General features: G+C 38.5%; 1 protein-coding gene across 1 annotated transcript in view; it reads left to right on the top strand.

The window, feature by feature from the left end:
- Positions 1-5,370, top strand: part of csf1a (colony stimulating factor 1a (macrophage)) — a 36,842-nt gene extending 31,472 nt beyond the window's left edge. The window contains 3 exon segments of the mRNA XM_071336194.1: positions 102-292; positions 454-500; positions 3,590-5,370. Of these exon segments, the coding sequence (XP_071192295.1) occupies positions 102-292; positions 454-500; positions 3,590-3,656 (305 nt within the window). The 3' untranslated portion in view covers positions 3,657-5,370.
- Positions 5,371-23,063: the final 17,693 nt, after the last annotated feature.

The following is a 23,063-nucleotide window of genomic DNA, read 5'->3' as shown; positions in this document are numbered from 1 at the left end:
AGGAAACAATAAAGTAATGCATGTTGATGTGTAATACCATTTCACCATGTAGAATAATCTTAAATACCATGCCATTTAAATACCATGCCATCATCCCTCAGATATCCTGTCAGAGAAGACAGATGTGGATGACGCTCCTATTTCAGAAAGGCCCAGTGAAGGCTCAGAGAAGAAATTCCAGAATGGGAAAACTGGTCATTACGATTCCAGCACCTACTACCAGACAGCCTTTATCATTGCAGCCATGTGCGGCGGACTTCTCCTCATCACAACACTATTCAGTGAGAAGAAGGTAAGAGGGAACACACACTGAACAAACAATTGTAGTGCCCAACTAAGCTGTCAGAGACAACTAGCTTACATCTGCCTCCACATGTGAGGATTAACCCTGCTAACCAATCCCACTCTAATTCCTACATAGATGTCTAATTGAATATTTTTTTCATTTCTCAGAGACTCCGAGCCCTTCTCCACAGTGCCAACATAATTGAAAACCAGAGGTAAAAAATTATATTTAATATTATCCTTAAATGTCATGATGGTAAAAAACAGAAAACTGATAAGACAGTGTAGTCCTTTGAAGGCTTTTTACATTAATCAGGGCGGCACTATTGCTAGGCAACAACCACAACACAAACAGTCAGACATGGCGATGGTGCAGTCAACAGTGACAGATATCGTCAGGCAATGAACTCATGGTTTTGGCTCAAGATGATCATCTGCAACTTATACTCAACTCCAACTCAGTGTCATATTGATTTTTACTCAAACGTTCTCTGGAAATCAAAATCTATAAATAGGCTAACGTTTATTGCTACGTTCAGTCCTAGTGATCTGATGTCTTTCCACATGTTCAGATGAATTCATTAATTTAAATAAATGTATTGTTGATTAATTTATTAATATAAAACTGCAGCAACTGTCTGTTCTGTTTGAACTGAAGTAGCCTATATTTACACAATGATCACATGCTACCTCACCCTCACAATTCCATGGACTAGTCTTCACTAAAACCTAACCCATTGTGTTGTGTTACAGCCGGAATTCAAAATGGATTATATAGATTTGTTTTCTCACCCATCTACTCACAATACCCCATAAAGACAAAGTGAACATGTTGAGGAAATGAAATACAGAAATATCTAATTGTACAATATTTCCACATTATTCTTGAAAAAATTCAAGCTCTGTCAAGTTGGTTGTTTCAAGTCTTGCCATGGATTTTCAAGCTGATCTAGGCCACTCAGGAACAGTCCATGTCATCTTGTTAACATAAACTCCAGTGTTAATTTGGCCTTGTGCTTTAGGTTATTGTTCTACTGAAAGGTGAATTTGTCTCTCAGTGTCTGTTGGAAAGCAGACTGAACCAGGTTTTCTTCTAGGAATTTGCCTGTGCTTAGCACTATTCCTTAATTTTTTTATTAAAAACTCCAGGACATCGCTTTTGTATTCAGAACATAAAGTTTATTTCTTTGCCACATTTTTTGCAGTTTTAATTAAAATGTTCAAAAACATTCATCTTGTTTGCATTAAGGCAATATTCTGTACAGGTTTCCTTCTTTTCATTCTGTAATTTAGGTTAGTATTGTGGAGTAAGTACAATGTTGTTGATCCATCCTCGGTTTTCTCCCCCATCACAGCCATTCAACTCTGTAACTGTTTTAAGGTCAACATTGGCCTCATGGTGAAATCCCTGAGCGGTTTCCTTCCTCTCCGCAACTGAAATAGAAAGGATGCTTGTATCTTTATAGTGACTGGGTGTATTGATACATCATCCAAAGTGTAATTAATAATTTCACCATAGTCAAAGGTATATTCACTGTCTGCTTTTTTTGTTGTTAACCCATCTACCAGTACAGTAGGTTCCCCTCTTTATGAGACATTGGAAAACACCCCTGGTCATTGTGGTTGAATCTGTGTTTGAAATTCCCTGATCGACTGAGGGACCTTACAGTTAATTGTATGTGTGGGGTACAGAGATGAGGTAGTTATTAAAAAATCATGTTAAACATGATTATTAATCATAGAGTCCATGCAACTTATTATGTGACTTGGTAAGCACATTTTTACTCCTGAACTTATTTAGGCTTGCTATAATAAAGGGGTTTCATACTTATAGACTCAAGACATTTTAGCTTTTTATTTTTTATTAATTTGTAAAAACAAAATTCCACTTTGACATTATGGGGTATTTTGTGTAGACCAGTGACACAAAATCTCAATTTAATCCATTTAAATTCAGGCTGTAACACAACAAAATGTGGAAAAAGTAAAGGGGTGTGAATACTATCTGAAGGGACTGTAACATGTTCCACAGGGCATGCCGCAGCATTAAGGACATTGAGCTGCAGTATTATAAAGCCAAGGATTGAGAGCTCTGGTAAGAGCCATTAACATTCCTTTCCACGTCTTCAGCAAGAATGAATGCTAAATGATTTATTGAGTCATTAGAAAACATCCTTCATTCCTATCCAAGCACTTCAGATGGCCAAGGTTTGGTTTCGCTTTGAGCATTTCTCAAATGGTATGTTCTTTTCAATGCCCCATATGTGGAATTGGCTGGGACTACTGCACCCCTATTGAGATCTGAGGGAAACAGTTTAAGATGCTTGAGTACCGGTGGAGTACACTGCTGCCCTCAAATCATGACACGGTATATCATTCACACAATGACTAAGAAGTTAGTCTCTCTCTCTCTCTCTCTCTCTCTCTCAGTATATCATTCACACACTGACTAAGAAGTTAGTCTCTCTCTCTCTCTCTCTCAGTATATCATTCACACACTGACTAAGAAGTTAGTCTCTCTCTCTCTCTCTCTCTCAGTATATCATTCACACAATGACTAAGAAGTTAGTCTCTCGCTCTCTCTCTCAGTATATCATTCACACAATGACTAAGAAGTTAGTCTCTCGCTCTCTCTCTCAGTATATCATTCACACAATGACTAAGAAGTTAGTCTCTCTCTCTCTCTCTCTCTCAGTATATCATTCACACAATGACTAAGAAGTTCTCTCTCTCTCTCTCTCTCTCTCTCTCTCTCTCAGTATATCATTCACACAATGACTAAGAAGTTAGTCTCTCTCTCTCTCTCTCTCTCAGTATATCATTCGCACAATGACTAAAAAGTTAGTCTGTCTCTCTTTCTCTCTCAGAATATCATTCACGAATGACTAAGAATTAGTCTCTCTCTCAGTATATAATTCACACAATGACTAAGAAGTTAGTCTGTCTCTCTCTCTCTATCTCTCTCAGTATATCATTCACGAATGACTAAGAAGTTAGTCTCTCTCTCTCTCTCTCTGGAGAGTGGAAGACAAGTGGAAGACATGGACATTTGGCTGAACTATTTTACTCGTGTCACTCTTTTGTTTATAAATATCTAAGAATCTAAAGTAATCTATTTTTATACAAATTAAGTTTATTATTGCTTGAAATATTGCTGTATTTTTTTTACAGAGAATCTTATGCTATCAAAGTTATACAATATTGGCCTGCTTCCATTATTTTTCTGTTTAAAAGGTTTGAGTGAATTTGTCGCTCATAGACTATTTGGACGGTGTCATGTACAACAGAATTTGGATCTTCCCAGAAATAGTGTGGACCAATCAATCCTCCAAGGACTCTTCGGCACGGCAGGGTTTAGTGACTTCACCTAACCCTGATGCTTCTTCACTGACACTGCCCTGCCATCAAACATCTCCAAGCGTGACTGATAGATCCTCACAGTGAAATGCACAGTTCAAGCGTGACTGATAGATCCTCACAGTGAAATGCACAGTTCAAGCGTGACTGATAGATCCTCACAGTGAAATGCACAGTTCAAGCGTGACTGATAGATCCTCACAGTGAAATGCACAGTTCAAGCGAGACTGATAGATCCTCACAGTGAAATGCACAGTTCAAGCATGACTGATAGATCCTCACAGTTCAAGAGGGGAAGAACCTTGTTTTTTATTACATCGGCATCTGTGTTTGGATGTGTCTCCCAAGTCAACATCAAGCTTAAGAAAGTCTGTGTGACTGAAGTACTCCCATGACATTGTTGAATGGAGTTGGGTTCTTGAGCCAAAGTAATACCAGGTGCCATTACTTCAAGCTGACAGAGGATGTATCTTTGGGGATAAATCAATTAAATAGAAAAAAAACACAACATTTTTGGGAACTCCATAAATGCAATGATGCATCATACTGGATTAATTTGCATTTTAACATTACTCTGTTTTGTCCCTTTCAAATTATGAAAATGACTTAAACCTGTCTCTCATGCCATGTTGTGCTGATACCAATGAGAATGTATGACAATCTCCAGCAGTTTGTAAACCTATTAGAGCGCTCCATTCCATACAGTGAATCATGTCCATATACAAACGATTACGTTGTACTCATGTGGCGTGAGGGTTTTTATAAATCACAAAAGTTGAAGATGTTGAACATTTGTATGTTGGTCCTTTGTCCCTTTCAATTGCTTAATTGTGAAGTAAGAGAATGCAATTGAAGTGCTGCTAATTGATGACTGTGCCTAGAACCTTCAACTAGCACTACACAATTAAATAGAAACTGCAATGACATTTTCAGTTTGTTACCTAAATTCTGAAATGTTTCAATATGACTTAATAAGTGCAATTGAACATCTTGACAGTGCTAACCCATATGAGTCACACTTGGATTATGCTGTACTTCGGATCAATTGTGTTGATTAAATGCAATGTATTAGATAATGTTAAGCCCCAGGATCATTTACTGTATGTATTACTTTAATACTGTATACAATAATAATAATAATAATAATACAAATAATAATGAAGATTGACATGGAACTGTTAAATATTTAGACTCTTATGTACAATTGCAGTAAATAGAAGTTGAGGTATTGTCTGTTCATATTGGTCTTTGCTTAGGCCACGATTCAATCCAAAAAGGTGTTAGAGTCATGTTATAGTGCGTTTGACGTAAAGGTAATATCCGATTGAGCGGACATCTGCAGCGTTTACCGTCAATGCAATCTCAGCAAAAGTGGAAACATTGCCTTAAAAGCTGCATTGTCTTTAGATTTAGGAACTTAATTCGATCACCCTGTTGTAGAATCCTTTAAAACGTGTAGTGTTTTTGATGTTAAAAAAGGTTTCTGAAGTTTGTAATTTCCACTTAGAAATGGCGGACTTGATTTTCTCTTAAAAATGTATCAACCCCTACAAAAAATGTCCATTAATTATAATCCACATTATAATTTACATGTCCTGTTGCTGTAGCAAACTGGCTCATATTAAGATCCTACATCTGTACATGCGTGAACGGCTTGAAGCCTTAGTGTCTAAATGCAGAAATAACAATATATTAAAGGAATCCTCAATAAAATTGGACTGGAATGAATCCCTGGTTTTGCCTGTTATTGTGATGATTCTGTTCTGCCTGCGGCTATGGAACCCTGACCTCTCCCCCGGTTTGCTACCTGTCCCAGACCTGCTGTTTTCAACTCTCTAGAGACAGCAGGAGCGGTAGAGGTACTCTTAATGATCGGCTATGTAAAGCCAACTGACATTTACTCCTGAGGTGCTGACTTGTTGCACCCTCAATAACTACTGTGATTATTATTATTTGACCATGCTGGTCATTTATGAACATTTGAACATCTTGGCCATGTTCTGTTATAATCGCCACTCGGCACAGCCAGAAGAGGACTGGCCACCCCTCATAGCCTGGTTCCTCTCTAGGTTTCTTCCTAGGTTTTGGCCTTTCTAGGGAGTTTTTCCTAGCCACCGTGCTTCTACACCTGCATTGCTTGCTGTTTGGGGTTTTGGGCTGGGTTTCTGTACAGCACTTCGAGATATCAGCTGATGTTAGAAGGGCTATATAAAATAAACTTGATTTTATTTTTTATTTGATCTTTTGTTTCTCTGTGTTTCATAATTTTCCTTCAATTCACAAAAAGCTGAATGTATCTCACTGGAGAAAGCATTCGAGCGAACGAAACAGCGCCCCTCTTTTCCAGTATATGTAGCCCATCTATCTGATGCTGTCTGGTGAAAAAAAGCATGACATTCTTGCCGCCCGTAGCACTTAATGATAAACATTTTTTATAATAATAGCCAATCAGCTTTGAGCGAAACTGAGGGAACTCAACTGTGAATGGTCCTAGCACAGAAAAAAAAGTGTCAAGAGAAGCCAGTTTGGATTTGACTTTACACCAATCACATCAAATCATAACGTCATTTATAGAAAAAACTTGAATTGTTGCATCTTGTTATGTTGTTGGCCTCCAGTGGCTAGCTAAAATTGTCCCTTTCATACACACACACACACACACACCAATTGATTAAAGGACTGCTGAATGCATATTTTTTTAATCTTGCTTTGTTTGCTCTTTTCAGTATTATCTCTATCTCAGATAAGCTACTGTACTCAGGAAAGGGCTAAAAATTGTCCATATTAATGTACGTAGCCTTAGAAATAAGGTTCAAGAAATCAATAACTTGCTAACATCAGATAATATTCATATATTAGCCATTTTGAGATTCACTTAGATAATTTATTTGATGATTCAGCAGTAACAATACAAGGATATAACATCTGTAGAAGAGACAGAAATGCTTATGGGTGAGGTGTTGCTGTATATATTCAGAGCCATATCCCTGTAATGCTTAGAGAAGATCTCATGTCAAGTGTTATTGAAGTGTTGTGGTTGCAGGTTCACTTGGCACGTCTAAAGCCTTTTCTTTCGGGGGGTTGCTATAGGCTACCAAGTGCTAACAGTCAGTATCTAAATAATATGTGTGAAATGCTTGATAGTGTATGTGATGTAAACAGAGATGTCTACTTTCTTGGGGACCTGAATATTGACTGGTTTTCATTAAGCTGTCTGCTCAAGAGGAAGCTTTTCACTGTAACCAGTGTCTGTAATCTGGTTTAGGTTGCTAATCAACCTACCAGGGTGTTTAAAAACACTACAGGAACAAGATCATCCACATGTTAATACTGTAGAACTTTGTTCTAAAGCTGTATCTGTACCCATTGGATGCAGTGGCTATATCCAGGAAAGCCAAAATTCCAAAAGCTGGGCCAAGAATTGTGTATAAGAGACCATACAAAAGATTTTGCCATGACTCTTATGTGGATGATGTTAAAAGTATGTGTTGGTCTGATGTGTGTAATGAGGAGCATCCAGATGCTGCACTTGATGAATTTATGAAATTGCTTCTTCCATTTATTGATAAACATGCACCTGTTAAGAAACTGACTGTTAGAACTGTTAAGGCTCCATGGATTGATGAGGAATTGAAAAACTGTAGGGTTGAAAGAGTTGGGGCAAAAGGAGTGGCTAATAAGTCTGGCTGCACGTCTATTACTGGAAATTGAGACATTATGTGACTAAACTCAACAGAAGAAGAATAAACTGTGTTATGAAATAAAGATCAATAATTTAAAGAACGATGGGAAAAAAACTTTCTAGACAAGTTCAACTCCTTCTTTCATTGAATCAGATGGCTTATTCATCACAAAACTATTTGATATTGCCAATTATTTTAATGTTTACTTCATTCATTTTGTCAATAGGGGGAGCTGTTAGCATTATTTATTTTTTTACATTTCCAAATTAAACTGCCTCGTACTCAATTCTTGCTCGTACAATATGCATATTATTATTACTATTGGATAGAAAACAATCTCTAGTTTCTAAAACCGTTTGAATTATGTCTGTGGGTGAACCAGAACTCTTTCTACAGCGAAACTCATGACAGGACATGCGAAGCTCTGAAAAATAGTCTCTGATCTCGGATCAGTTTAAAACTCTGTGTGTGCCCTATGGCTTGACATGAACTGCACCCGCCTTCCCCTGGATGTCAGTAACCAATGAGAAGTGGAATGGTGTCTCTACGTGTTTCTCAGAGTTTTTAAAAGGGAATGGAGTGAGATGTCCCTTCTTTTCGAAGCTCGCCAGGACGCAAGGGAGGACATCAGAATCGCATGCTCAAAAGCTCTCGTTATTGATCAAAGATATATCCGTCTGTGATTTAATTCGATATAGGTGTTAGAAACATCATAACGAAGTTATTTGAAACCGATTTATATCAGTTTATGCGAGTATATTGCTATTTTTCTGAATTTCCTTAGTATTGCGTTTGAGGATTTGGGCATGTGTGTGCCGTGTAGCTATCGTTAGCTGCTAGTTCCGAAGTTGAGGAGGTCGTTTTACAACAAAGCAACTATTCTTTTGGACAAAGGACACATTGCCCAAGATACTGATGGAAGCTCGTCCAAAAGTAAGAGTTATTTATGATTTTATTCCGTATTTATGTGGAAAAATGTAAACGCAGTTGTCAGCCATTTTTTGCGGCACTAGTCTGGCTGTAACTCACAATGTATGTCTAGTAATGTAAATTTTAAAAATCTAAATCAGCGGTTGCATTAATAACCAATGCATCTTTCATTAGCTGTCCAACCTGTATTTCTTTTGTCAATCTAATCGATAAATAATCGTAAACTTAGGTGCCTTTCCAAGATGGCGCCGGCCAGAATGCATGCCATGTTTTGACAGATTACATTGCATTACCACGATTTGTGATGCTAAATATGCACATTTTCGAACAAACTATATATGCATTGTGTAATATGATGTTACAGGACTGTCATCTGAAGAATTCTGAGAAGGTTAGTGAAAAAATTTATATATTTTGGTGGCGATAACGTTATCGCCCCTTTTGCCTTGATTTAATACTGGTGTGATGTTAGCTCATGTGGTATGCTAATATAACGATATATTGTGTTTTCGCTGTAAAACACTTAGAAAATCTGAAATATTGTCTGGATTCACAAGATCTGTGTCTTTCGATTGCTGTAGGCTGTGTATTTTTCAGAAATGTTTTAGGATGAGTATTTTGGTAATTGACGTCGGTCTCTGTAATTATTCCGGCTGCTTCCAACGCTATTTCAGATTGCAGCTGCAATGTAGAAATGTGATTTATACCTGAAATATGCAAATTTTTCTAAAAAAACATATCCTATACCATAAATATGTTATCAAACTGTCATCTTATGAAGTTGTTTCTTGGTTAGTGGCTATATATATCTTTATTTAGTCGAATTAGTGATAGCTACTGATGCAGGAAAAAAATGGTGGAGAAAAAAAGTTGTGTCTTTTGCTATCGTGGTTAGCTAATAGATTTACATATTGTGTCTTCCCTGTAAAACACTTAGAAAATCTGAAATATTGTCTGGATTCACAAGATCTTTGTCTTTCAATTGCTGTAGGCTGTGTATTTTTCAGAAATGTTTTAGGATGAGTATTTTGGTAATTGACGTCGGTCTCTGTAATTATTCCGGCTGCTTCCAACGCTATTTCAGATTGCAGCTGCAATGTAGAACTGTGATTTATACCTGAAAAATGCACATTTTTCTAAAAAAACATATCCTATACCATAAATATGTTATCAGACTGTCATCTTATGAAGTTGTTTCTTGGTTAGTGGCTATATATATCTTTATTTAGTCGAATTAGTGAAAGCTACTGATGGAGTAAAAAACTGGTGGAGTAAAAAAAGTGGTGTCTTTTGCTAACGTGGTTAGCTAATAGATTTACATATTGTGTCTTCCCTGTAAAACATTTTAAAAATCAGAAATGATGGCTGGATTCACAAGATCTGTATCTTTCATCTGGTGTCTTGGACTTGTGATTTAATGATATTTAGATGCTTGTATTTACTTGTGACGCTATGCTAGGCTATGCTAGTTAGCTTTTTTACTGTGGGGGGTGCTCCCGGATCCGGGATGAGTACCAAGTAAAAGTTAACAAAGTGGGCAAACTTAGACAGGAAATGCCAACAACGAACAGTGAGCCATCGTATTCATGCATAGAAAAACAAATAATGAAAGAAAAGCATTGCAAGTTTGAGTTTTGTAAAGTTTGTGTGGGAGAGGTGGAAAAATTGTTGTTATCGATCAATAATGACAAACCTCCGAGCATTGACAGCTTAGATGGAAAGCTACTGAGGATGGTAGCTGACTCTATAGCCACTCCTATCTGTCATATCTTTAATCTTAACCTAGAGGAAAGTCTTTGTCCCTTGGCCTGGAGGGAAGCCAAAGTAATTCCGCTACCCAAAAGTGGTAAAGCGGCCTTTACTGGTTCTAACAGCAGACCTATAAGCTTGCTGCCAGCTCTTAGCAAACTGTTGGAAAAAATAGTGTTTGACCAAATACAATGCTATTTCTTTGTAAACAAGTTAACTTCTTTGGGAAAGGGGGCCAGTATTGAGTAGCTTGGATGAATAAGGTGCCCAGAGTAAACTGTTTGTTACCCAGGCCCAGAAGCTATGATATGCATACAAGTAGTAGATTTGGAAAGCAAACTCTCTAAAGTTTCCAAAACTGTTAAAATAATGTCTGTGAGTATAACATAACTCATATGGCAGGCGAAAACCTAAGACAAATCCAACCAGGAAGTGTTAAATCTGAGGTTTGTAGTTTCATTTAAGTGATTGTCTATCCAAAATGCTGTGTCTATGGGGCCAGACACTTCCCAAGGCTTCCAACAGATGTCAACAGTCTTTAGAAAGTTGTTTGAGGCTTCTATTGTGGAAGGGGGTCGAATAAGAGCTGTTTCAACAAGTGGACTAGGCTGAGGCCAATGAGTTGTTTACTGCGCGGTCACGCGGGTATGCCGTTCCTTCTTTTTCCTCTGTAATGAATACGCTATTGTCCGTTTGGAATACTATTGAAGACTTCTTATAAAAATACCCTAAGGATTGATTGTAAACATCGTTTGACATGTTTCTACAAACTGTAATGGAACTCTTTTGACTTTTCTTCTGGATTTTGAGCTCGCGCATTGTGTCTTTGGAATAGTGAACAAAACTGAGGTATTTGGACATAAATATGGACGTAATCGAACAAAACAAACATTTCTTGTGGAAGTGGGAGTCCTGGGAGTGCATTCCGACGAAGATCAGCAAAGGTAAGTGAAGATTTATAATGCTATTTCTGACTTTTGTTGACTCAACAATTTGGCGGGTAACTGTATGGCCTGCTTTGGTGGCTGAACGCTGTACTCAGATTATTGAATATTGTGCTTTTGCCGTAAATCTTTTTTGAAATCTGACACAGCGGTTGCATTAAGAACAAGTTTATCTTTAATTCTATGTAAATCATGTATCTTTCATCAAAGTTTATGATGAGTATTTCTGTTATTTCATGTGGCTCTGCAATTTCTCCGGATGTTTTGGAGGCATTTCTGAACATGGCGCCAATGTAAACTGATGTTTTTGGATATAAATATGAACTTTTTCGAACAAAACATACAGTGAGGGAAAAAAGTATTTGATCCCCTGCTGATTTTGTTCGTTTGCCCACTGACAATGAAATGATCAGTCTGTAATTTTAATGGTATGTTTATTTGAACAGTGAGAGACAGAATATCAACAAAAAAATCCAGAAAAACGCATGTCAAAAATTTTATAAATTGATTTGCATTTTAATGAGGGAAATAAGTATTTGACCCCTCTGCAAAACATGACTTAGTACTTGGTGGCAAAACCCTTGTTGGCAATCACAGAGGTCAGATGTTTCTTGTAGTTGGCCACCAGGTTTGCACACATCTCAGGAGGGATTTTGTCCCACTCCTCTTTGCAGATCTTCTTCAAGTCATTAAGATTTCGAGGCTGACGTTTGGCAACTCGAACCTTCAGCTCCCTCCACAGATTTTCTATGGGATTAAGGTCTGGAGACTGGCTAGGCCACTCCAGGACCTTAATGTGCTTTTTCTTGAGCCACTCCTTTGTTGCCTTGGCCGTGTGTTTTGGGTCATTGTCATGCTGGAATACCCATCCACGACCCATTTTCAATGCCCTGGCTGAGGGAAGGAGGTTTTCACCCAAGATTTGACGGTACATGGCCCCGTCCATCGTCCCTTTGATGCGGTGAAGTTGTCCTGTCCCCTTAGCAGAAAAACACCCCCAAAGCATAATGTTTCCACCTCCATGTTTGACGGTGGGGATGGTTTCTTGGGGTCATAGGCAGCATTCCTCCTCCTCCAAACACGGCAAGTTGAGTTGATGCCAAAGAACTCCACTTTGGTCTCGTCTGACCACAACACGTTCACCCAGTTGTCCTCTGAATCATTCAGATGTTCATTGGCAAACTTCAGACGGGTATGTATATGAGCTTTCTTGAGCAGGGGGACCTTGCGGGCGCTGCAGGATTTCAGTCCTTCACGGCGTAGTGTGTTACCAATTGTTTTCTTGGTGACTATGGTCCCAGCTGCCTTGAGATCATTGACAAGATCCTCCTGTTTAGTTCTGGGGAGATTCCTCACCATTCTCATGATCATTGCAACTCCACGAGGTGAGATCTTGCATGGAGCCCTAGGCCAAGGGAGTTTGACAGTTGTTTTGTGTTTCTTCCATTTGCGAATAATCGCACCAACTGTTGTCACCTTCTCACCAAGCTGCTTGGCAATGGTCTTGTAGCCCATTCCAGCCTTGTGTAGATCTACAATCTTGTCCCTGACATCCTTGGAGAGCTCTTTGGTCTTGGCCATGGTGGAGAGTTTGGAATCTGATTGATTGATTGCTTCTGTGGACAGGTGTCTTTTATACAGGTAAGAAACTGAGATTAGGAGCACTCCCTTTAAGAGTGTGCTCCTAATCTCAGCTCGTTACCTGTATGAAAGACACCTGGGAGCCAGAAATCTTTCTGATTGAGAGGGGGTCAAATACTTATTTCCCTCATTAAAATGCAAATCAATTTATAACATTTTTGACATGCGTTTTTCTGGATATTTTTGTTGTTATTCTGTCTCTCACTGTTCAAATAAACCTACCATTAAAATTATAGACTGATAATTTCTTTGTCAGTGGGCAAACGTACAAAATCAGCAGGGGATCAAATACTTTTTTCCCTCACTGTACATGTATTGTGTAACATTGAGTCCTGGGAGTGTCATCTGATGAAGATCGTCAAAGGTTAGTGATTCATTTTATCTATACTTCTGCTTTTTGTGACACCTCCCTTTGGTTGGAAAATGGCTGAATGCTTTCTGTGACTAGGCGCTGTCCTAACATAATGATATGTTCTGCTTTCGCCGTAAAGCCTTTTTGAAATCGAACACTGTGGTTGGATTAACGAGAGTGTATCTTTAAAATGGTGTGAAATACTTTTATGTTTGAGGAATTTTAATTATGAGATTTCTGTTGTTTGAGTTTGGCGCCCTGCAATTTCACTGGCTATTGGCGAGGTGGCGTCCCGAACGATCCCAGAGAGGTTAGCAAGGGACTTTCAGCATGCTTATATAGAGGGGCACTCAATATGTTCTGACACAAATGACTGATGATTGGTTGAAAGAAATTGATAATAAGAAGATTGTGGGAGCTGTACTGTTAGATTTCATTGCAGCCTTTGATATACTGACCATGACCTGATGTTGAAAAAATTTATGCGTTATGGCTTTTCAACCTCTGCCATATTGCGGATTCAGAACAATCTATCTAATATAACTCAAATGATTTTATTTAAGTGAATCTTCTCTAATGTTAAACATGTAAAGTGTGGTGTACCACAGTGCAGCGCTCTAGGCCCTCTACTATTTTCTATTTTTACCAATGACCTGGCAGTAAAAAAACATGTGTCCATGTATGCTGATGATTCAACCATATATGCATCAGCAACAACAGCTAATGAAGTCACTGAAACCCTTAACAAAGAGTTGCAGTCTGTTTTGGAATGGGTGGCCGGTAATAAACTGGTTCTGAACATCTCTAAAACTAAGAGTGTTGTAATTTGTACAAATCATTCCCTAAGTTCTAGACATATGCTGAATCTGGTAATAAATGGTGTGGCTGTTGAATAATTTGAGGAGTCTAAATGATTTGGCGTTGCCTTAGATTATAAACTGTCATGTGCAAAACATATAGAATCAATCATTGTTTTCATAGTCAACTTACACACAGCTCTGACACACACAGACATGCCACAGGGGTCTTTTCGCAGTCCCCAAGTCCAGAACAAATTCCAGAAAGCGTACAGTATGATATATAGAGCCCTTATTGCATGGAACTCCGTTCCATCTCATATTCTCAAATAAACAGCAAACCTGGTTTCAAAAAACAGATAAAGCAACACCTCACGGCACAACGCCTCTCCACTATCTGACCTAGATAGGTTGTGTATGTATTGATATGTAGGCTATGTGTGCCTTTAAAAATATATATGTAATTCTGTTACATATAACAATGATTGATTCTAATGTTCTGTATTATGTCATGTTTCATGTTTGCGTGGACCCCAATAGAAAAGTAGCTGCTGCGTTTGCAACAGCTAATGGGGATCCTAATAAAATACCAAATACCAAATTAGCCAAGGATGGAGTAAGGGAATTTGACTTTTACATAATTATCTGTACTGGCCAATGATTTTAACAGTGATTGTGATCCAACCATAAATTCATATATTTTGCCCCTGGCCTGAGAGGATGGAAGTTCAATAGGTAGATGTAGTAATGTATTATCATTGCCCATGAAAGGAAGTTAGGCTAGCAAGCAAGCATTTTAGCCAGATAGCCTAGGACAACAAAAACTAAAAGCTTGTACTGTATGATAGGATCATAGTCTATTTCGGATATCATTGGAATTTCTCCACAAGCAGGGTGATTCAACATATTTCTTTCTACTTGCGGGCATGCATGCACACACACACACAGAAATTAGCACCATGGACAGCCACATCATATTTAGCTTACGTTGATTGAACTACATTTCTTTGGTATCTTTTAGTTGTCACTGTACTAAACTAAGCATAGGTGATTTGATGATGTTGAAATGTTGAGGTTGAAATGGTGCTGGAATAGTGGAGGAAGCTCCTTACGGTAACTCGCTGTGGTTCTAAATCAACGATTTGCTTGACCATGCTGTAGATCATGTTAGTTACATGCAAAATGCTTTGTGGACTTCACCGGACAGATGTTGCTCTCCGGAGTTGTCATGAAGCAAAGGTGTCGTTAAATTTATTCTACCACTGTGTCTTCTTATTCTCTCGGCCTTAGGCCTATATATCATGGTGCAAGGCATATGAACTAACAGGTTAAAAAGCAACCAACGCAATCGAAATTATCACAACATATACGTTGTACTATTGCTTTTTTCCCCTGGCTTGGCTTCCCCAGTGATTTTACCCACGCACTGCTATTGCCAGAACATCAGACACGTAGATAAGAATCCCTCAAGTATGTTTCTGAGTTGAATCATATTAATCAATAAACAGTAATGACATAATGTAGTTGAGAGAAGTCTTGAATATCTTTGAGGACAATAGTGGGTTTACTTACGTCATCCAAACAGCAAACTACTCAATAGTTACATAAATAACTGATGTAATCTATGCATGTAACATTTGAGTAGATGGAACATTGTTTTAAAGGCACAATATTCAGCTACGCGAGTGACCCGACCAAATTCACATTGAAATTAAGGATGCATGATATATCGGTAAACATGTCGGAATCGGCCGATATTAGCTAAAAATGCCAGCATCGATATCTGTTGATGTCTAGTTTAACGGCGATGTGCAAAACCAAGGTCAAAGCTGACGTGCATACCTATATAACGTAGGTACATGTAATGATAAAATGTTGCGCTATATGTGCAACACAGCATTCCTAAACTAGCCCACAATGTCTGCTGTGTGGATCAAGCAGTTAGCAAGTCGAGCAGTCATTTGAAAGAGTAACAATTTCAGCAAGACAACTCACAGGCGAAATCCATTAACTTCTGTCAATAGGGGTGCGCTGTTTTCACTTTGGAAAAAATTGTGCCCAAATTAAACTGCCTCGTACTCTATTCTAGATCATACAATATGCAAATTATTATTACTATTGGATAGAAAACACTCTCAAGTTTCTAAAACTTTTTGAATTATATCTGTGAGTAAAACAGAACTCATTTTGCAGCAAACTTCCATACAGGAAGTGAAAAATCTGAAAACGATGCTCTGTTCCAGGGCCTGCCTATTCAATTGCCTTATATTTATCGATATGTATGCACTTCATACGCCTTCCACTAGATGTCAACAGGCAGTGGAAGGTGGAATGGGGTGTCTAGCTTGATCTGAGGCCGAACAAGACCTTTTGGAGTGACAGGTCTGGAAATGTCTTTGTCTTCTCTGGCGCGCGAAGTACGTCGACATTGTCTTCTGATAAGCGTTCGGTATACACGGCTAATATCTCCAGCTCTGATTTTATTTGATACATGTGATAATAACATCGTAAAGTATGTTTTTTCAACCGAGTTTTATCAGATTATTCAACGTTTATTGGGACTTTTGGAATTTTCCGTTCTTTGCGTCAAGAGAAGATGGGCATGTTCGCGCCACATGGCTAGCTAAGGTTGCTAATTCGACAGGAGAAAAGGACATTCTAAAACCAAACAACGATTTATTCTGGACCAAGGACTCCTTGTACAAGATTCTGATGGAAGCTCAGCAAAAGTAAGAACAATTTATGATGTTATTTCGTATTTCTGTGGAAAATGTTATTTCTATTCTCCGCCGTTTTGGCGGGCGCTGTCTCGCAATAACGCAAGCTGTTTGTTATGGTAAAGTTATTTTAAAAAATCTAACACGGCGGTTGCATTAAGAACCAGTGTATCTTTCATTTGCTGTACAACATGTATTTTTTAGTAAAGTTTATGATGAGTTCTTTGGTCAGATTAGGTGAGTGTCCAAAATAGCTCCTGACATTCTGGGGAAATGTTGCTACATTTTCACAATGTATAACCACGGTTTGCAGCTCTAAATATGCAAATTTTCGAACAAAACATAAGTGTATTGTATAACCTGATGTTATAAGACTGTCATCTGATGAAGTTGTTCAAGGTTAGTGATTAATTTTATATCTTTTGCTGGTTTTTGCGAATGCTATCTATGCGGTGAATAAATGCGTTTGTGTTTTTGGCCATTGTGGTAAGCTAATATAATGCTATATTGTGTTTTCGCTGTAAAACACTTAAAAAAATCAGAAATATTGGCTGGATTCACAATATGTTTATCTTTCATTTGCTGTACACCATGTTTTTTTCATAAATGTTTTATGATGAGTATTTAGGTATTTCACGCTGCTCTCTGTAGTTATTCTGGCTGCTTTGGTGATATTTTTGATGGTAGCTGCAATGTAAAACTATGATTTATACCTCAAATATGCACATTTTCAAACAAAACATACATTTATTGTATAACATGTTATAAGACTGTCATCTGATGAAGTTGTTTCTTGGTTAGTGACTAATTATATCTCTATTTGGTCGGTTTTGTGATAGCTACCTATGCGGTAGAAACATGGTGACAATATGCGGTTGAGTCTTTGGCTATTGTGGTTAGCTAATAGAAATACATATTGTGTTTTCGCTGTAAAACATTTTAAAAATCGGAAATGATGGCTGGATTCACAAGATGTTTATCTTTCATTTGCTGTATTGGACTTGTGATTTCATGAAAATTATATTATATGATATCCCTGTCCCGTTAGGCTAGGCTATGCTAGTCAGCTTTTTTGATGAGGAGGATCCCGGATCCGGGATGGATATTAAGTAAAGGTTAAAGCAAAGATAATGGAATTCATTGCCCTTGACAATCAACCGATACACACTACCAAGTGCGCTATTTTTCAGATGTTGCACTACCGGAGTTACAAAGTAATAGCGTCACTGCTATTTGCTTCACAACATACATACTATGGAATGCCGTTTGGGTCTTTGCATGTCAAAAAAGATACAGTAACACTGTCAAAGCTGTACAAAAAAAGTCTGCAAACAAGCAAACACCGGCCACAAACGATGTATTTACAATACCGCATTGGTAATGAAGCTTAATTTGTTCAACCGCAACTTCTGGGGTAGCTAGCTAGCTTTAGCTTGGTACCTAGCTAGCACCAATATAACCAGCCTGAAAACAATGACCAGTAGAAACCGCAGTCATTGTCATTATTCTTAGCAATGATTTAGGAATCCTTGTGAGTAAGTATTAGCTAGGTTGCCACTTGTTGTTCGCCTATTGAAATTGAACTTCAGTTCGTGAAAATAAATAGCTAGCCAGCTACTTAACCCTGTTGCCCAAAGCTAACGTTATAAGCAGCCAGCTAGCTTCATCTGGCTAGTGAGGCTTGACCGCACCGGGTTATGTGTTGTGAGGCTAGCCACAAAAAGGATTAGGCACAATAGTGGAATTTGCGGTTTGCCTTCAAAATAAAAGTATGTCATAGACAGTGATGCAAATGAGTACAAATAGTTGAATTATGCAATACTTTTATTTTGAAGGCTAACCGCAAAGTCCACTATTGTGACTAATCCTTATTGTGGCTATCTTAACATAGATGGGTTCTACCACCATTAATCCAATAATCCAATCATATTTCAGATGACGATACCTACTATATAGTTAGCTAGCTAACTATAGCTACTGAAACAGATTATGTTGTTTTGCTATGTTTTTGGGGAAGAACATTGTTTGCATCCATGAGCTAGCTAGCTTTTTTTATGACCGGCACTGTAGGTGCGCGAGACAACTTTACCAGCATTATAGCATATGTATCATTAATTGTTGTGACATATGAAATACGAGTGATAGTGTAAACAATGTGTAATAATAACTACGTAAAAAATGAACGCGTTAAATTATTATGTGACGTGCAGTCATATTCAGGTCCTGATTGGTCAACAAGCTTATTTAACACGTCAAATAGTGTTAAATAGTATATTTTTTTGACACACAAAGACCTGAACGGCGTTCCATAGCAAAGACCCAAACAGCGTTCCATAGAAATCCTGGTTGAGAAGGAAACGACTGAACAAAAGAACAACGAAACAGCACAGCAAGTAAGTGAAAGAAATAGGTTTTGATAACGTTTTACTGGTAATGGGGACATACGTAAATGCCAACAAAATAACCTTTTGGTCAGTGTGGTGTGTGTGTGTGTGTGTGTGTAACCTTAATTTAACTAGGCAAGTCAGTTAAGAATAAATTCTTATTTACAATGACGGCCTACCCCGGCCAAAGCCGGACGACGCTGGGCCAATTGTGCGCCACCCTATGGGACTCCCAATCACGGCCGGATGTGTTACAGCCTGGATTCGAACCAGGGACTGTAGTGATGCCTCTTGTGCTGATGCAGTGCCTTAGACCGCTGCGTCCATGTGTGTATGTTAACTATTTAACTGTACTAGAATGCTTAAAAAGCAGCATAAATGTTAAATATCGGTTATCGTTATCGTTTTTTTGGGGGCAAGGAACATTTTGGATATCGGTATCGGCCAAAAATGTAATATCGGTGCATCACTAATTGAAATGTCATTGAACGCAAGTCGGACAAGCAGTTGATTCATTTCATTCATTCTACTATTTCTATGCTTCTTGTCATTAAGTTTAGTTTTTGCATCTTTTTACTTTCAGTTTTGTACACCAGCTTCAAACAGCTGAAAATACTATATTTTTGGTTATTGAAAATAATTTTTAAAGCCGTTTAGATGATACAATGAATCTCTACATTTCTTGTTTTGTCACATAAACTGAAATAAATCAAACAGTTTATCATTTTTATCCAGGTAATACCGGAGCGATTTCTACACACTGCACCTTTACAACCATACGTTTGGTACAAGGTGACAACATACTGACAGACAGTGTCTGGTAGCTTCCCTCTTCAGGCTCATTTGATCTTGTTTCTGGGTTTGAACACCACAGTGGTGTAGTTCACAGAGTCATCATTATCATTGTCATCACTGTCCTCCCCATCCTCCATGTCCTCCTTATCATCTCCTTTGTCTGTCTCACTCCCCTCTCTTTCTTCTGTTGGCTACATATCCTGGCAGAGGCCTCTTCTGTCTTCACCTCATCGTAATAGTCATCCTCCTCCTCCTCCTCCTCTGCCTCTCTTAGCTATTCCTCCACGTTCTTATAGTCATCTCCAGGGCGGATCGTCCATGGTACCTTCCTCCCAGGACAGACGCCACGTTCTCATAGTACCCCCCTCAAAGACGCCTCAGGGGAAACGTTGATGTAATCCTTGTCTTGGCCAAATTCTCTGACACTGGGATTAATGCAGGGGCCAAAGATGAAATCGTTCGACTAGAAAAAAACACAGGGAAAATGTCAACTTTACACACTGTTTTTCATATAGGACATATTCTGTATTTTATAGAATTCAACCGTTGTCAGGATTGTGCACATCTCAAGTAAACTTTAACAGAATAGCGTAACATAATGTTCTCCAAGTTCTATTATGTTATTTTTAGCTTCATGTTGTTTTGGCAATAATCAAAAGCAGAGGTTTTAGAGGGTTCCTGCTTCCTGTGAGGTCAATCACCGAGTCATCAGATCTCGTTGTGGAAGTCTTGTCATCAACAAAATGGAGACATCCGTATTGAATTTAGTTTATAAAGTCTGTATGTACTTAAATAATGTCTGGTCTACATTGGTTAATTGTAAAACAAACATAGCTTGAGAATGTACATAACAGTTGACATACCAAGTGGGAATGTTACATATACACAGGACAGAGATATGTTTACCTGCAGCCTCTTCAATGACTCCGGTGAGATGATGGTGTTGGTGGTACATAATAAATGCAGTCTCCCAGTCATAAGCATTGCCATGAGCCATATTTGTTGGGGTGGTCCTGGAGAATCGTACCTGGATTTTGCCTCCACCTTGGTTGGATGTGGCTGGATTTAGTGAAAGACAAAAATGTTTTCATATGTTGATTTATGATTGGATGTAATGGATAAGATAGCTGCTCAGATTTACCTAACAAATAATGCCCTGTACATTACAGACATCTAGCTATTGTTCCCCAAAAGGGACGAAGAGCATTAAGAAAGTTAGGGAAGAGTCCTAGTTTATTGTAACGGTTGTCGTCGGAATGAGACCAAAGCGCAGCGTGGAAAGTGTTCATGATATAATGTTCAAAAAACACTCAAACAAAATGACAACAGGTGAAAACGAAAGTGCACAGTTCTGTCAGGAAAAACACTAAACGGAAAACATCATCCCACAAAACCCAAACGGAAAATGACAACTTATATATGATCCCCAATCAGAGACAACGGTAGACAGCTGCCTCTGATTGAGAACCACACTAACATAGAAATAAGGAAACTAGAATGCCTTTTCCTAGTCACACCCTGACCTAACCAAAATAGAGAATCAAAACCTCTCTATGGCCAGGGCGTGACATTTATGCATGCCATGTAGCTGATGCTTTTATCCAAAGCGACTTACAGTCATGCGTGCATCCATTTTTTGTATGGGTGGCCCCAGCAGGAATTAAACCCATTATTGCACCAGAGGACCACATCTAACTTGAGATGCAGCCATTGTGTTTCACTTAAACTTCTGTGTATGTCATGCATTACAGGATGTCAACTTAATTTACTCAAAAAGATTTCAAGTGAAAATTAGAGTTTATGTAAGTAAATTATTAACACCAGTGAGATTCTGATGTAACAGGGCTAGGGTCAATTCAAATTGAAGGCAGTCAATTCAGGAAGTGATTCCAATATAAAATTCTAACATTTAAAAACATTTGAAATATTTTTTTCAGTTTATTGAAAATCATTGAAATTGGAAAAATTATTGAATTGGAATTTCAGTTTACTTCCTGAATTGACTGCCTTGAATTAAAATTTACCCCAACCTTGTTATGTAAGGAACTGTCACGCCCTGACCTTAGAGATCCTTTTTATGTCTCTATTTTGGTTTGGTCAGGGCGTGATTTGGGGTGGGCATACTATGTTTTGTTCTATGTTGTCCTTTTCTATGTGTTTTGCCTGGTATGGTTCCCAATCAGAGGCAGCTGTCAATCGTTGTCTCTGATTGAGAACCACACTTAGGTAGCCTGTTCCCACCTGTGTTTGTGGGTAGTTGTTTACTGTTTTGTGTTTTTTTCACCTTACAGGACTGTTTCGTGGCGTTCACGCTCTTTGTTGTTTTTTTGTCATTCAGTGTTCAGTTTATTTGATTAAATTGTATTATGAGCTCTTACCACGATGCGTGTTGGTCCGATGATTCCTATCAGACGAAGAGGAGAGTCGTTACAGGAACAAGGTTATTGACATGTGAGATTATGATGACATCTGATTAATGAACCATTGTTTTAAGTTTAAATGATCACCCTTAACACTCACCACTTCGCTTCTTCAGAACCACCAACACAATGCTAAGGATATGGCAGTGCCTGCTCCTATGGCCATGTAGAACACCAATGGGTTTGGGCTGCTGCAAAAAAACAAATAACACAGTGGGTAAGGATGTATTGCCTTTGAGCCGAATACTAACTTATCTCATCTTATCCGATCTGTTTTTGTCCAAATCTTCGATGGACAATGCATGATTTACGTGAAAGTCTGAGTCAAGTGGACACATATCAAGTTAGGATTCATACCAGTTAATGTCATTGATACAACAACAATAACTAATGTCATTCCATTTCTATCAAACCTCAGGATAAGACCCAGATGCAGACACAGGAGGCAGATGGTTTGAATCTCTGATATTTATTCAAATACAAGGGGCAGGCAAGAGGCAAGTCGAGGACAGGAATAAGTTCGTAAACCAGGTCAGAGTCCGAAAGGTACAGGGCGGCAGGCAGGCTCGAGGTCAGGGCAGGCTGAATGGAATGGCAGGCGGGTTCGGTGTCAGGGCAGGCAGGACAGGTCGGAACTGTTAACTTATTGTTTCTCTGGAAACTTGGCAAAAAGCTGCTCATAGTTTTCAATGATAGGCCATAGCCAGTAACCATTTGAACACTTAAATCCCACAGAGCCTCCAAATTTCCCATTAATCTGCTGAACTCCCGAATCACCTGTTGAAATTGTAGAATTGTCACTTTGTATGTTTTTTGTTTAGCTCTAATTTGCATGCAAATGTCCGAATGAGGATACCAGATCTGTTATAATTCACACAGGATCGGTTTTGTGATCTGCCTTTTTCTACACTGTCATTCATTTTCTTGTACTGTATATCAATTTCAGTGAACAGAACAGTAGCTTTAAACCATGCTAGCTATGGCTAGCCACTCAACAAAATCTATGGGC

This window comes from Salvelinus alpinus, chromosome 12, assembly GCF_045679555.1.
Source record: "Salvelinus alpinus chromosome 12, SLU_Salpinus.1, whole genome shotgun sequence".
Classification (NCBI taxonomy): domain Eukaryota; kingdom Metazoa; phylum Chordata; class Actinopteri; order Salmoniformes; family Salmonidae; genus Salvelinus; species Salvelinus alpinus.
This window is presented reverse-complemented; position numbering and strand designations above follow the sequence as displayed.